Here is a 15,095-nt window from a genome sequence, read left to right as displayed (position 1 = left end):
GCCCAGTGACCTTGGACAAGCTGCCTCATCTGTAAAATGGGCCAGCAGTTCTGCCTGCAGCCCAGGGCTGATGGGAGGGTCCACATGAAAATAGAGATGTGCATCTGCCTGGGGTCACCCCAGCCTGGGGATGGGGGCAGCATGGCAAGCAAGCTGATCGAGCTAGGGGATGAGGAAACAGAGGTGTGGGACTTCCCTCCAGGAAGTCAGGCCTCTGAGGATGAGCACAATCTCTGAAAGGAGGGGCCGCTGAGCCAGCAGAATTGCTAAGGCTCAGCTTGGAGTAGAGCTGGCAGCCACTTCACTGCAGCCTGGGCTGGCCCCCTTCCCAGCTGCACTGGATGCCTCCAGTAGCAGGCCAGCCCCTGCCCCTGTCCACCAGCTGTGCTCCTCTTCAGGTGCTTCCTGGTACTCTTCCCACCCTCCCAGAGCCCTGGTGCCCACCTCTTTATGTATAAAATGGGGATGACGAATGTACCCTCCCCATGGGCTGCTGGGAGCATGCAGCATATGTTAGCTGCTATGGTTTCTATCATTCTCATTTATGCCACATCTGTAAAGTGCTCAGCTGATGTTTGATACATAAGAGGGAATGCACATCTATGCATCCCGTCCCCCCGTTCCTGCTCAGCAGAGATGTTGGAATTGCACAGGCTGGGTGAGGAGCCTGGCCCAGTCTGTCATTTACCCCTAGGTATGGGACATGTGCAGGCCCCAGGCTCTACTCATAACCCCCACAGGAAAGGCAAACAGCTTAGGACCTGTCCCTGGACCCAAAGTGGAAACCCCAGAGACACCTGGCCAAGTCTTCCAAACTTCCCACAGCTCCACCCCTCTCTCTTGCTCTCAGCTTCCTTTGCCAGTTTGCTCTGGACATCCTTCAGGTGATGGGGTTCACAGGGCTCTTCCTCTTCCAGCCTTCTGAGCCCATGTATTCATCTGCCACTTCCAGAGCTGCCTCTGAGCCTGGTGGAGCTGCCTCAGAGGAATAGGGAATATGAGATGCAGGAGCTTCCTGGAGAATAGTCACCCCAGCCAGAAGGGATGAGACTGGGGGAGAGCTGAGCCCAGCAGGATAGGTTCTGTCATGTGCCAGCCATACGCCTGGACGCATATCTCTACATCTTTGAGCCTCAGTTTTCTCATCTCCAAAAAGGGGTTGGTTTCTCCTTGGCAGATTCATTGTGAAGATCTGATGTATAACGTAGGTAAAACACTCCTCATAATCCGTGACAGGTCCTCAAAAAGTTAAATATAGAGTTCTCATGTGAACCAGCAATTTCACTCCTAGGTATATGTATAGAAAAATGAAAACATTTACTCAAAAAGATACTTGTACAAAAATTTTCATAGCAGTATCATTCATAATAGCCAAAAAGTGGAAACTACTCAGTGTCCATCAACTAATGAATAGATAAACAAAATGTGGTCTATCCATATAATGGAAAATTATTTGGCCATAAAAAAGAATGAAGTACTGATACTTGCTATTACCAAGACAAACCGTGAGAACTTGAAAGAAGCCAGACGTAAAAGGCTATATAGTGTTTAATTCTATTTAAATGAAATATTCATACAGCCCAGTATCCTTGATGAACATGGATGCAACAATTCTCAACAAAATATTAACAAACCAGGCTCAACAATACTTTAGAAGGATTATACACCATGATCAACTGGGATTCATCCCAGGGATTGAAGATGCTTCAACATCTATAAATCAATCAGTGTGATACATTACATTAAAAAAAAAAAGATAAAATGATATAATCATCTCAATTGATGCCGAAAAAGCATTTGACAAAATTCAACATCCCTTTATGATAAAAACTCTCAATAAAGTATGTATGTAAGAAATATATCTCAATATAATAAAGGCTATATATGATAAACCCACAGCTAATATCATATTCAGTGGCGAAAAGCTGAAAGCTTTTCTTGTAAGATCAGGAACTAGGCAAGGATGCTCACGATCGCTACTTCTATTCAACATAGTATTGGCAGTCCTGGCCACAGCAATTAGACAAGAAAAAGAAATAAAGTCATCCAAAATGGAAAAGAAGAAGTAAAACTTTCATTATTTGCAAATGACACGATACTATATATAGAAAACTCTTAAAGACTCCACCAAAAAACTATTAGAACTAATAAATGAATTCAGTAAAGTTGAAGGTTATAGAATCGGTATGTAGAAATCTGTTGCATTTCTATAACCAATAGTAAATGATCAGAAAAAGAAATTAAGAAAACAATCCCATTTACAACTGCCTCGAAACGCATAAAATATCTAAGAATAAATTTAACCAAAGAAGTGAAACACTTCCACTCTGAAAACTATGACATTGAAGAAAGAAATTGAAGAAGATACAAATAAATGGAAGGATATACCTAGCTCATGAATTGGAATGATTAATATTGTTAAAATGTCTTAAAGCAATATACAGATTCAATGCAATCCCTATTAAACTACCAATGGCATTCTCAGAGTTAGAAAAACTAATTCTAAAATTTATATGGAACCACAAAAAAAAGCAGAATAGCCAGAGAAATCTTGAGAAAGAACAAAGTGGGAGGTGTCATGCTCCCTAATATCAAACTATATTACAATAATCTAACAGAGTGATACAGGCATAAAAACAGATATATAGATCAATGAAATAGAACAGAGAGCCCAGAATAAATCCTCACTTATATGGTCAATTAATCTACGACGAAGAAGGCAAAGATATACAGTGGAGTAAGAACAGTCTCCTTAACAAGTAGTGCTGAGAAAACTGGACTGATATGTGCAAACAAATGAAACTAGATCACTTTATCACACCAATTACAAAATAAACTCAAAATGGATTAAAGACTTAAATGTAAGACCTGAAACCATAAAACTCCTAGAAGAAAATGTAGGCAGTAAACTCTTCGACATCACTTTTAGTAAATATCTTTTTGGATATGTCTCCTCGAACAAGAGGAAAAAAATTAAAACATAAACAAGACTACATGAAACTAAAAAGTTTTTACATAGCAAAGGAAATCATCAACAAAATGAAAAGACACCCTACTAAATGGGAGAAGATGTTGGCAAATAAAAGGTTAATAAAAGGTTAATATCCAAAATATATAAAGAACTCATACAATTTAATACCAAAAAAAATCCAATTAAAAAATGGGCAGAGGACCTGAACAGACATTTCTCCAAAGAGGGCATAGAGATGGCCAACAGGCATGAAAAGATGCTCAACATTACTAATCATCAAGGAAATGCAAATTAAAATCACCATGAGATATCACCTCACACCCGTTAAAGTGGCTATCGTCAATAAATGAACAAATAACAAGTGCTGGTGAGGGTGGAGAAAAGGGAACCCTCATATACTGTTGGTGGACCTATAAACTAGTGCGGCCATTATAGAAAACAGTATGGAGACTCCTCAAAAAATTTAAAATAGAGCTGCCATATGACCCAGCAATTCCACTTTTGGGTGTGTATCTGAAGAGATCAAAAATACATATTTGAAAAGATATATGCACCCCTATGTTCACTGCATCATTATTTACAATAGCCATGATATGAGAGCAACCTAGATGTCTACCAATAGATGAATGGATAAAGAAGACATGATGTGTATGTGTACACATACATATACATGCACATGCACACACAGACACACACAATGGAATATTATTCAGCCATAAAAAGAATTAAATCTTGCCATTTGCAACAACATGAATGGATCTAGAGGGTATCATGCTAAGTGAAATAAGTCAGACAGAAAGACAAACACCATATGATTTCACTTTTTATGTGGAATCTAAAAAAACAAAACAAAACAAAACAAAAACAAATGAATAAACAAAACAAATAGAGAACAAGCTGATGCCAAAGAGAAGAAGGTAGGGAGATGAGAATTTTAAAAAATTAAAATTAAAAAATATATATATCCAGAACAGGCAAATCCATAGAGACAGAAAGTAGACTGGGGGGCTGAGGGATTGAGAGGGCAGGGGAAATGAGGAGTGACTCCATAATCAGGTTTTCTTTGAGGTGATGAAAATGTTCTGGAACTAGACAGAGGTAGTGGTTGCATAACCTTGTGAATGTACTACTGAGTTGTGAGAATTGTTAAATTCATACTGTGAATTTGATTAAAACAAATTAAAACAAAACACCAGCATACCCCACACAGAATGTGCCCTCAAAATGTTATGAAAGGTGCTGAAAAACAGGAGTTTAGCCAGTAAAGAGGTGGAGGGGAAAGCATCCTAGCTGTGAATAAGGGTTCAGAGGGGAGTGTGTAGTGGCAAATTCAAGACTGTCATCTACTCTGCCCAGGAGCACGTGGTTTATGGAGTGGAAAGAGGAAGAAGTCTGCAGGGTCCACAGGGGCCAGGCCCAGGAGTTTGGATGGTGACAGGGGACCCCTGAAGGCTTCAGAGGGGGTCAGACTTAGGTTTTTAAAAGTTCACTTTGCAATGTTAAGGATAGCCTGGAAGGAGGCCAGAGTGATGTGAGAAGACAGGTCAAGAGGCTGTTATGGAAGAGGGGATGGTGGATGCATCCAGATTACACCTAACTGTAACACTGGGTGGCCACTAGCACACAGAAGGGGTAGGTCCATGGTGAACTGTCTTGGCTATGGAAAGTAGAGGTGTCTCTGGGCCTTCAAGGAATAATAATGTCTCACAGGGGGCCAGATCTGAGCTGGAGAGGGGGTAGAAAGGCCCAGGAGCAGGGAAGGTATTGGAAGTCCTGGAGAATGGACTAGAGGTCCCAGTGACAAGGGCGTGCAGAGAGAGGAACTCTGGAGGGTACCAGCCTTTAGGAGAAGGCAGAGAAAGACTGAGTGCCTGGGTAAGACACTAGGTGACAGGAGCTTTTCAAGAGCGATGCTGTCAACCACTGTGCAGATGTGTCAAGATGCAGAAGGAAAAGTATCAACTGGGTTTGGCAATGTGACCTTGTGACATTTTCACTGAGAGCTGAGGGTAAAAGACAAGACAGCAGCAGGTCAAGGAATGAGTGGCAAGGCAGGGGTGTGGGGCCGTGAGGCAGTGAAGATAGCTCTTTGAAGGAGAGAGAGTGCTGGCTGTAAGAATTTTGGTTTGTTTTATGGTGTTTAAAGGCCGACAGCAAAGAAGAAGGGGAGGTGGAGAAGGCACAGGAAGGAAGGTTCCAGGGACCCAGGGCTTAGGTGGATGGATGGGGAGATGTCAGGGGGCCAGAGGAAGGAAGGGTGGAGGTGGTGCAGCTGTGTTTAAACGTGGTGGGAATAAACTGTGGGAATCTGTAGCAAGGATTCTATTTTTCTGTGAGAAGGAGGCCACAAGTGTGCAGTGTGGGAGGGCTGGAATGGAAAATGAGATAGGAGAGACCCCAGTGTTGGACGGAGTCACTGGCCTGAGTTGGGAGACCTGAGGGTTAGGACAGGGTTAGATAGGCCGTTGCCAGATCCAGTAAATAAAACTACAGTACTTCCAGTTACATGCGAATTTCACACAGGCAACTAATAACTTTTTGGTATATGTCACGCAATATTTGGGACATACTTACGCTGAAAAAAATTGTTGTTGCTTACCTGAAATTCAAATGTAACTTGGCATTCTGTAATTTACCTGGAAATTCTACCCGGCATGGGGAGTAGGGGATCCAGGGAAGGAGGGGATGGCAGGACCCCGACCCGGGACCCAGTAGCCGTTCCACAAGGTGGGGTGCCCGAGTGGGGGGAGAAGGCTGGGGCCTCTTTGTTCATTCATTCCGCGCCAGCAGGCGGCATTGAGGACTCGTCTGGTTCCTCCCAGGTGGGAGGGGTCCCCAGCACCAGAACTTTGGTCTCGTCCCACCCACCCCCCTACAGCCGTGGTGTCGCCCGCCCATCGATAACTCTACGCTCGGCCTCAGCCTCTAGCGATTCACTCCGACTCCGCTCACCGTCCTGGACTACGGCAGAGCGCAGAGCCGCGTGTAAGGTACGGAGGCCGTGGGACAAGGGCTGGAAAGCGGCTGCCAGGTGGTCGGGAAGGCGCGCTCGGGGAAAGCCGGCTCAGCGAGACGGAGCCAGAGCGGTCGACAGAGCACTGAAAAGTGCGAAGGTCCAGGTACAGAGCGCCCCCTCACATCAGGTCTAGCTGCCGGCCTGCTACGCATGCGCCGACGCAGCGCTCGGCTTTCCTCTCGGCCCGTTCGTCGCCTTGCGCACGCGCGGCCCTCCCCAGCGGCAGAGCGGCGCCCCGGACGTGACTGCCCTCTGCCGGTGACAGGTGGGGCGGAGAATCGAGCACACACCTTGGAACGGGGAGCTGCTCCTGGCCGGTTGTCATGCATGTCCCTGAACCTCTCGGAACCTGTTTCCCATCTCTAAAATGGGAATGATAATACCTATCAGCACCTACTGTACCTATAATCTGCTTAGGAAAGAGAAGGTATACCGCAACTACTACTAGCCTTTTTCTTTTCCAGATGCTCTGACCTTTGACCCCTGCTGAGTCTTCCAGGGAGCCACAACATGAACACGTCCCCAGGCACGGTGGGCAGTGACCCCGTCATCTTGGCCACTGCGGGTTATGATCACACAGTGCGGTTCTGGCAGGCCCACAGTGGGATCTGCACCCGTACAGTGCAACACCAAGACTCTGTATCCTTGACTGGAGGTCAGGAGGAGTGGGGCTGGGCAGGACACCTGGTGGGGATAACAGCCTGGGCAGAGGCCTCAATGCCGCCTGAGCCAAGCGGTGGAGGCCTTGAGGTCCCCTGGCCCCAGGGGTCTGCTCATCATCCTCCTTAACAGATCTAGCAGGTGAATGCACTTGAGATCACACCTGACCGCAGCATGATTGCTGCTGCAGGTACCTGTACCCTCAATCCAGCCCCTAATTTCTGGCAGTTTGCTCAAGGCACAGCCAAACCTCAGTTTGACCTGTGCTCACAGGTTACCAGCACATCCGCATGTATGATCTCAACTCTAATAACCCCAACCCCATCATCAGCTATGACGGGGTCAATAAGAACATCGCGTCTGTGGGCTTCCATGAGGATGGCCGCTGGATGTACACGGGTGGAGAGGACTGCACTGCCCGGATATGGGATCTCAGGTGAGGTTGCCAGGTAGGAGGGGCCTGCTGCCTGGATGTGTGAGAGTGAGAGCCAGGCTGGAGACTGACTTAGGGTTGGGTCCCTTCCAAGCAGAGGCTGAGACATGGTTTGCTGTGGAGGTGATCTATTGAGGGCATTGAGCTCAGGGCAGGGATGAAGCCACACAAAGATGAGTCCAGCCTCAGCCTGATTCCATAAGAGATCTGGAAAGTAAATTGCATCAAAGAGCAAGTCCTGCCTTTATGTCCTTTCTGAGTTAGCATTGGGTTCAGGTGGCTCCCCTGGGGAGGGCCGAGACTCCCAGGTATTTCCTGTGGGGCAGCGCCTATCAGCAGAGGGACAAGGATAAATGATCAGGGAAAGGGCATCTGGGTGGGGCACCAACAGCATCCACTACAGGCGGTGTATGTCACCTACCCTGAAGGTCCCGGAACCTGCAGTGTCAGCGGATCTTCCAGGTGAATGCCCCCATTAACTGTGTGTGCCTGCACCCCAACCAGGTGAGGAGTATGCACAGGGCTGGGCACTCTGGGGCTTTGGAGGACAGGGATACTACCCCGCCTCACCACCCCTACTCCCCAGGCGGAGCTCATTGTGGGTGACCAGAGCGGCGCCATCCACATCTGGGACTTGAAAACTGACCACAATGAGCAACTAATCCCTGAGCCTGAGGTCTCCATCACATCTGCCCACATAGACCCGGATGCCAGCTACATGGCAGCAGTTAATAGCACTGTGAGTCCTGGGGTGGGGGCAGTGGGGGAGGTCAGCTCAGCACTCAGTCTCTTGTCTCTTTTATTCCTGGTAGGTTGGCTTATTCCCCAGATGTCCCCCAGGCCCTTCCCCCTGTAGGGTAGGGGGAAGGGCCTGGGGGACATCTGGGGGCCTGGGGGACATCTCCTGCTGCCTCCTCCTGGGCTCCAGCTCTAACCTGTCCACCAAAGTCAGATGCCATCTCTCACTACCTGCTGCAGCCCATCAGCAGATTCCAGCTTCTGAATTTCTCAAGTCTCCCATCCCCCTCACCTCCTGATCCAAGTTTCCCTTGTCTCCTTCTCTCTCTAGTCTCCTTCTCTCCTTTTTGATCCCCTACCTCCTCCATCCATTCTCCTGCCGCCAGAGCATCTTTCAGCAATACCAGCTTGATCGCATCGTTCCCCTGGGTCCCATGGCCTTGAGATGCTGTGGTTTGGCCCCTGATCTCCTCTCCAGCCTTATTTTCTCCCTTTAACATCCATTAAATCACTTGTCCCATGACATCCCCAGATTGCTCTCCTCTGAGGCTTTGCATTGCTATTCTCTCTTTCTGGGGTGCCTTCCTCCCATCTCATTCTCTACATTCCAGTTGGCCAGCAGCATCCTCCAGGTAGGCTAGGAATAGCTTCCTGCTCTCGGCCCACCAGGTATGGCCCTTGGTTTGGACCAGGACCAGATGGGCCTGCCACATGTCCCTGGCCACTAGATCCCTGTGCACAGCCACAGTGTAGGATGGTGGCCCCTTGATCTGGGTCTCGCTACTAGTGCATCCTTCCCTATGTGTCAGACTGGAGGCTCCCATGATTTTCTTCATATTCCACAGGGGAACTGCTATGTCTGGAATCTGACGGGGGGCATTGGTGATGAGGTGACACAGCTCATCCCCAAGACCAAGATCCCAGCACACACCCGCTATGCTCTGCAGTGCCGCTTCAGCCCAGACTCCACGTGTGTGCAGAGTCTGGGGGACCAGGGGCCCTCAGATGGCTTCTGGGGGGATGGGACCTGCCTAGGGCTGGGGGCTTAATGGTTCTGGGCCTGCCTGGTAGATGGCAAGGGGTTGCAGGGTTGGAGTGGCTATGATGACACCCCCGCCACCCTCACACCTATCCCTAGCCTCCTCGCCACCTGCTCAGCCGACCAGACATGCAAGATTTGGAGAACATCCAACTTCTCCCTGATGACAGAGCTGAGCATCAAGAGCAGCAACCCAGGAGAGTCATCCCGAGGCTGGATGTGGGGCTGCGCATTCTCAGGGGACTCCCAGTACATTGTCACTGGTGAGTCCCACCGACCCTGCCTCCCTGCCTCACTAGTCCAATGGCAGCTGCTGCCGCTCCACTGCTGCCTGGGAGCTGGCCTCCAGTGTGGCCCGGCCTGGGGCTGTGTCCTGAGCTGCTGCCCATGCCTTTCCTCCCTGCAGCTTCTTCTGACAACCTGGCCCGGCTCTGGTGTGTGGAGACAGGAGAGATCAAGAGAGAGTACGGTGGCCACCAAAAAGCTGTGGTGTGCTTGGCCTTCAATGACAGTGTGCTGGGCTAGCCTGCACCCCCTTGGGATTGCAGGCAGCTGTCAAGCAGCACCAGCCGGATGTGACTATTCAGCTACCCAGGTCAGAGTGAACTCCTGTGGGCTAGCTTCTACCAGCCTGGACCTGGCTGACCTACCCTGGCCCCCTTGGCCAGCTTAGATTGGCTAAGCTGGTCTGCCTGGGAGCTCTTTTAGCCCCTAGTTGCTTATCTGAATGTGACAGGGCTCAGGAGACCAGCCTGAGCCAACCTGGCTAGTGCCCACCCAAAGCCAGTGCTTCCCCTGCTCCCCACCACTGTGTTGTGTCCCGAGGCCACAGAGAACACCATCACAGCCAAGTGGAGGGGTTTATTAGCCCCTGCCGGCAGCTGCCCTCCATGGTACCGGTGATGGGGCTGGCTGGCTGGCTGGCCTGTGGGGCTGGGAGTGCTGGGGGTTCAGTCTGGGAGGTAATAAAAGCAAACTGACACGCAGACGTTGCTTGGGAAGCAGATGTCGATGCACAGGTAGATCAGCCGCTGCCTCCGTGGCCCTGGGGGTAGGGTCCTCTGTAAACCCCAAAGGGCGCCTCCCCCTCTCCCAGACTGTCCTGCAGGAGCCCAGGCCTCTCCCCACAGCCAGCCCTGACTCACCCTCTGCGCGACGGGCCCAGTAAATGGGGGTCTTTTCACAAAGGTGCCGCACTGAAGCCCCCACCTGAGCAGGGTCCACCTCATGTCTCCCGAGAACTTCCAGCAGCTCCTGGGTATAGTGGGTGTCCTGGCTGGGGCTGTGAGACCCTTGGGCCTGCAGAGAAGGCTCTGGTGGGCTATGGGCCAGGGACACGTGGATTGGCTGGGCAGGGCTTATGCATCCCTGGACATGCCAGCACTGTGCCAGCCCTGCCTTCAGCTCTTGTCAGCAGCCTTAGCCAAGGGAAGATAGAGCTTCTGTTGCACTGAAACTAGAGCCCCAGCCTGCCCCAGGCCCCTATACACAGGACCTTTTGTCTGGCCCCTGGCCTGGGAAGCCTGGCTGTGTGTGCACAGGGGCTGCTCACCCTTGAGGTGTTCATCAGAAGCTGCAGGGTCTCATGATCTTGGGGATCCATTAGGCGGAGGAAGCAGGCCTTGTGCTCTGCGGGGCGGTAGCAGACACATCCCTGGGGAAGCAGGCAGATGAGGCAGGTCCACCTGAACATCCTTGAGCAGTGATCCTCCCACCCCCTGGCCCACTCACGCTCTCCCCGTCGAACAACACCGCCCAGCTGTGGTTGCTCTGAGCCGGGGTCACCCTGATGGTTGCCACATTCCGGGCCGCATCCACTTGGGTAGTTTGGTTGTACTGGTACACCCTGGGGCTCGGGAGGGTCAGATGGAGCATCTGCAGCAGTGGCTGAGTGGAGAGCTGGAACTCAGCTGGGCAGGCCAGGGCAGCCCACAACTCTACCTGTCCTGCTGCGAGACTTCTGACCCCTCTACTCCTGTCTTCCTGCCATCAGCTCAGCTCCGAGCCCTGGCTCCACTGGAGGGCTGAATACGCTGGTCTCTCCTCCCCCATCCCACTGTTCATGCCCCTGCCCAGGTCTTGATGAGGCCTCACCTTGGGAGGGCTATGAGCGAGGCCAAGAAGCCCTCCAGCCACAGCCCCAACAACAGCCAGTGCTAGCAGCAGCAGCAGCAGCGGGCCAGGGGTTTTCCAGCACCCATGGCAGGGCCTGGTCTTCACTTGGGGGCACATTTCAGTCAGTGGAGCCTAGAACAGAGATCAGCGAGCAGGCCAGCTTAGAGAAGGTAGGGGCTGAGGAGGTATGGAAGATGGGCACTGCCTTCCTGTCTCTTGCTCAGGGCATGCCCTGGGTCTTTGTCTCAGGAGAGGGCACTGGGTAGTGGGAAGGCACTCACCCCAACAGGCCCAGGCTCAGGGCCCTCTGCACAGCAGCTCCCCTGTTCCATGCTGCAGCCCTGGTGACAATGTGCTGATTGTCTGCTACCCCTAGGAGTCAGCCAGAGAAACCTCAGGAAGCCTCTGATGAGCCAACCATCATGGCCCCCTCCCCTCCTGATCCCAGTGCCTCCTCCCCAGCCCAGCTACCTGAGCCAGGACAGCCCTCTCCCCTCCACCTGGTGGGGGAGGGGGTATGTGCTTGTGTGCCTGACTCTCCTGACACCTGGTCTGTGCAAACTGGAGAGCACATGGGCCTGGAAGGGCGTTGAGAGCACGCTCATCGTGGAAATTGAGCCCCACTGAAGGGTACAGAAAGTAGCTCAGGCCCAATCAGGACAACTTTTATGTAGAATATGTTTGGTGGCAGATTTAGTCTTTCCTAGAGGCCTGTTTCTAGTCTCTCAGATTACTGCAAGACTCCTAGGGCTGGGCACAGTGCCTGGCACGCAACAAACCATCTATAAATGCCTGTTTTGTGAAAAATTGGTATTAGATTCCGCGCCACCTCCTTCTTTCCCAGCACCAACACATGACAGGCTTCCTGGCATCCCACAGAGCTCACCCGAGACCAGGATGGCTTCCAGGAGGCTCTGCTGCAGTAAAGGTAGCCTATTTGAATCTCCCTGATACCCTGGGATGGTTAGGTTAGCCTGGTGTCCCCCAGTCCCTGCCCAGCGTGGCTTTCTCTAACTGAACTATGCTATGATCCTGGCTCCCAGCTTGCATCTCTAGCTACTTGATGTGGATTGCGACAATCAGGGCTCCCTGGGCACTGGCAGCTTTCACAACATGGTTGACCTTAACAGCTTCACCCCACGGCCCTTCTCTACTCTGGTTTTGCTTTGTGCCTCGTTTTTCTTGGTTTTTCAGAACCTGCTCCTCTGTAATGAGCTTGAGATGGGGTTGGGTTTTAGCTCTGGAATTGGAATCCCAGAATGACCTTTGACTTTGAGTCCTCTCACCCCACCCCCACACTAAGGCTAGACAGCTGCAGCCTGTGTGAAAGCTGTCAAGGCGAGAGCAAGGAAGCCAGTCAGTGTGGATTTGAGAGTTTAATATGCATTTGGGTTCACACAGTGCAACAGGGGCAGAGATGGAGTGTAGAAGAGGGGGTATCGCTGGCTGCCTCATGTGCCGCATGCTCCCGGTGTGGGTGACAACACCCTGACAGGCCTGCTCAATATCCAGACCTACCTTGAGCTGACCTTGCAGAGCTAACGTCAGCACCACCAACCTCACAGGCACTGGCTGCCCTGCTGTTGCTCCATGGCAGAGTCTGAACCCCAGACGCCCCAGGCCTGGGAGGAGCTAAAGGCTCAGGACATCCTTTATTGCTCTGAGAACTCTTAGAGAATGAAAGAGCACTGTGACCCTGGGACTAAGAGAGAAGTCACAGGTTGTGGGCAGACACCACTGGGTGCAGGGCAAGGCACCAGGAAGGAGTCAGCCCAAAGGAACAGCTTCCCAGGCTCTACCCTAGTAGTGTGGCTGAAGAATCTGCTTATCAGGCCTATTCCCGAAGGTCAGCAACTTAGGGAACAGGCAGAAAAAGCCAGGGCCCCCTGCCAAGAACACTTGGCTAGCTGGTAGATCCTGCTAGTCCTTCAGCTGGACACCAATAAGGGACTCCAGGGCCAAGATAGTTGGCCTCGTGAACCACTGGCATCTAACCCCTACCCCAACCAAGGGTATGGGGGGACAGGAAGAGACTGGATGTTTTGTAAAAGGACTTCCTGTTCTTGAGGACACCTCATTCTTCCCCTACCCAGAAAGCACCCTGGCAAGAGGCATTCCTTGGCTGGCACATGACTTTAGCCATGCTGCTGGCTGTAGGGCACAAAAACTTCTTCAGTGGGATTTTACCTATGAGACAGAGCAAAGCTATTAATCAAAACACTTAAGATTTGATTCCAACCCTTGACAAAGTTGTTCATAAAGCAAAAAAAAAAAAAGTTTTTTTGGTGCCAATGTTACTCTGAGCTCCCTGCACAGTAGCCCCAAGTTCAGCAAAGGCATCCATGCCGTCCGTGGCACTCAGCCAACAAAACATGCTCAGTCCAAGTCACCTGGGTTTAAATGCACATTTGAGAAAGCCATAGTTTAGCTGGACTGAGTTTACAGAACTGCGCAACCATATATGAGAAGCAGCAGCCTTGGGCATTTGAAACGGAACAGACACTCAATTGTGACATCAGAGTGGTTTTTAAGGAAGTGTGGAGTGGTAGTAGTGAGGGCAGCACCCCACACCCCAAGGACAGGGAGACACCACCAGGGAGCAGGCCCCTCCTTCACTCCCACCCGGCAGGTGAGGCGCTGGGATGCAGCAGCAAATCTTCTGCTGATTATCACACGGATGGGGCCCAGGGTCGGTTTGTACAAGTTTCTTAACCACAGTCAAAGTAATCCTTCCCTTTGTCCTGCAAGGGGGCTAGATCCCTGAATGAAATTTTCAATAAAATATGTGACACCTTTAGATCTACCTCAATCTCATCAGCAGATTCTGAGGTTATCTGAATCCTGGACAGATGCGGAGCCTGCCAATCAAGGCCCAGGACCCCCACAATGTCCTCCAAGTTTAAAAGTGCATGTTGAAATATAAACGTCTGTAACAAAATCACCCCCAAACGTTTACTTACAAGGTTAACAACTAGTGCCTTTGCTTAACTCCAAGTATACTTTTTGAAGCCACCTAGCTGAACAGATGCTTAAGCCCCATCTATTAGTTTAGTTAAGTGGTTTTCAATTTTTTTTTATTCTGTAGATTAAAGACGCTAAATCTTTAACCTTGAAGAGCCGGCAAAAGGTCGGCTATGCTGTCAACATAGAAGTCAGGTACCATTTTTCTCTTAGACATGCAGTCACTTTCCTGATTACTCTTCACATCCCCTAGAGTGGAGACTCCGGTGAGGGTCAGGATGGTCTTCAGGCCACAAGTGACACCCAAGAGGATGTCTGTGTCCAGGCGATCTCCCACCATGACGGTGCGCTCCGGGTTGATGCCATATTCCTGGGATACGCAGTCGAAGATGAAGCGGCTGGGCTTCCCTATGATGTCAGCCTGGCGCTGGGCGGCCATTTCCACAGCTCGGACCAGACAACCCGTACCTGTGGGGCGGAAAGAGGGGAGAGGGGAGGGAAGGAGAGCGTCCGGGGTCAGCGGTCCGGAGGGGCGAGGGGCCCGCCGCTTGCCCTCCAGCCTCCCACCTCCGGGGCGCACGGACCCGCAATGAAGCGGCCGTTCTCGAGCGGGAGCCGGTTGTCCATGTTGGTGCCCACGAGAAGACAGCCGGGCTGTTGCAGGTAGCGCACAGCCTTGGTGAGCTTCATGTAGCTAAAGTGCGGGTCGAAGCCCACCACAACAGCGCGCACGTCGGGTTCCAGCGGCGCGTCCAGCCAGGCGCCTGGGCCATCGCCCTGCAGGGGCTCGGGCCCCACGCCTACACAGGCGACACCCACGGCCTCCAACTCCGCGGCCAGGGCCGCGCTGCCCAGCACGTAAGCCTTGGGAGCCGGCGCGCCAGCCAGGCGCTGGCGCAGGTAGAGAGCGGTGCAGTAGGCCGTGCCAAAGACCTCTAGGCCGGCGCTGGGCCCCGCCGGGCCGCCGAAGCCCAGGCGCCGCAGCTTTTCGGCGTAGGCCTCGCGGGTTTTGCTGCTGTTGTTGGTGATGAAGCCGAGGCGCTTGCCGCGGGTCCGCAGCGCCGTGAGGGCCTCCGGCGCGCCAGGCACGGCCGTCTCGCCGCGCCACAGCACCCCGTCGCAGTCGAACAGCAGCGTGTCCACGTCGGCCAGCAGCGCCTGG

The 15,095-nt window shown here is 51.6% G+C and overlaps 3 protein-coding genes and 1 long non-coding RNA gene across 7 annotated transcripts in view; 1 reads left to right on the top strand and 3 right to left on the bottom strand.

Moving 5' to 3' along the window:
- Positions 1 to 521: 521 nt before the first annotated feature.
- LOC112481572 lies at positions 522 to 5,821 on the bottom strand. Its single transcript, XR_003046961.1, has 2 exons — positions 5,571 to 5,821; positions 522 to 1,287 (listed from the first exon to the last, which is right to left on the bottom strand). It is a non-coding gene; the product is annotated as an uncharacterized LOC112481572 (long non-coding RNA).
- A 28-nt stretch (positions 5,822 to 5,849) lies between these two features.
- Positions 5,850 to 9,843, top strand: MLST8 (MTOR associated protein, LST8 homolog). 3 transcript variants are annotated; one of them, XM_025048362.1, is made up of 9 exons: positions 5,850 to 5,961; positions 6,452 to 6,626; positions 6,786 to 6,837; positions 6,921 to 7,083; positions 7,509 to 7,584; positions 7,667 to 7,819; positions 8,664 to 8,788; positions 8,957 to 9,120; positions 9,264 to 9,843. In XM_025048362.1, exons 2-9 carry the CDS (start codon positions 6,498 to 6,500, stop codon positions 9,380 to 9,382), a joined length of 981 nt encoding a protein of 326 aa, XP_024904130.1. In that variant the 5' UTR covers positions 5,850 to 5,961; positions 6,452 to 6,497; the 3' UTR covers positions 9,383 to 9,843. The 3 variants fall into 3 exon arrangements, with proteins under 3 accessions (XP_024904130.1, XP_006914004.1, XP_006914003.1); XM_006913942.3 differs by having other exon boundaries at positions 5,931 to 6,090; positions 6,789 to 6,837; XM_006913941.3 differs by having other exon boundaries at positions 5,932 to 6,090.
- Positions 9,682 to 12,182, bottom strand: BRICD5 (BRICHOS domain containing 5). 2 transcript variants are annotated; one of them, XM_025048366.1, is made up of 6 exons: positions 11,248 to 12,182; positions 10,952 to 11,071; positions 10,589 to 10,744; positions 10,410 to 10,511; positions 10,003 to 10,156; positions 9,772 to 9,902 (listed from the first exon to the last, which is right to left on the bottom strand). In XM_025048366.1, exons 1-6 carry the CDS (start codon positions 11,302 to 11,304, stop codon positions 9,808 to 9,810), a joined length of 684 nt encoding a protein of 227 aa, XP_024904134.1. In that variant the 5' UTR covers positions 11,305 to 12,182; the 3' UTR covers positions 9,772 to 9,807. The 2 variants fall into 2 exon arrangements, with proteins under 2 accessions (XP_024904133.1, XP_024904134.1); XM_025048365.1 differs by having other exon boundaries at positions 9,682 to 10,156; positions 10,952 to 12,182.
- Positions 12,183 to 14,015: 1,833 nt separating this feature from the next.
- The window catches only part of PGP (phosphoglycolate phosphatase), a 1,428-nt gene continuing 348 nt past the window's right edge, over positions 14,016 to 15,095 (bottom strand). Inside the window, exons 2-3 of the mRNA XM_015590942.2 lie at positions 14,518 to 15,091; positions 14,016 to 14,401 (exon numbers count right to left, since the gene is read on the bottom strand). Of these exons, the coding sequence (XP_015446428.1) occupies positions 14,076 to 14,401; positions 14,518 to 15,091 (900 nt within the window). The 3' untranslated portion in view covers positions 14,016 to 14,075. The remainder of the gene's footprint in view (positions 14,402 to 14,517; positions 15,092 to 15,095) is intronic.

Source organism: Pteropus alecto, unplaced genomic scaffold, assembly GCF_000325575.1.
Source record: "Pteropus alecto unplaced genomic scaffold, ASM32557v1 scaffold44, whole genome shotgun sequence".
NCBI lineage: Eukaryota > Metazoa > Chordata > Mammalia > Chiroptera > Pteropodidae > Pteropus > Pteropus alecto.
Note: the sequence above shows the minus strand (reverse complement) of the source record. Positions and strands in the feature narration are given on the sequence as shown.

Excerpts from the sequence above, each read along its gene's own strand:
- MLST8 (XM_025048362.1), top strand. The coding sequence starts at position 6,498 with ATGAACACGTCCCCAGGCACGGTGGGCAGTGACCCCGTCATCTTGGCC. Across the intron at positions 7,084-7,508 it reads GCCCGGATATGGGATCTCAG|GTCCCGGAACCTGCAGTGTC; the intron begins GTGAGGTTGCCA and ends CCTACCCTGAAG. Across the intron at positions 7,820-8,663 it reads TGGCAGCAGTTAATAGCACT|GGGAACTGCTATGTCTGGAA; the intron begins GTGAGTCCTGGG and ends CATATTCCACAG.
- BRICD5 (XM_025048365.1), bottom strand. The coding sequence starts at position 11,089 with ATGTGCCCCCAAGTGAAGACCAGGCCCTGCCATGGGTGCTGGAAAACC. Across the intron at positions 10,512-10,588 it reads TGTTGTTCGACGGGGAGAGC|GGATGTGTCTGCTACCGCCC; the intron begins GTGAGTGGGCCA and ends CTGCTTCCCCAG. Across the intron at positions 10,157-10,409 it reads TTCTGATGAACACCTCAAGG|GCCCAAGGGTCTCACAGCCC; the intron begins GTGAGCAGCCCC and ends CCTTCTCTGCAG.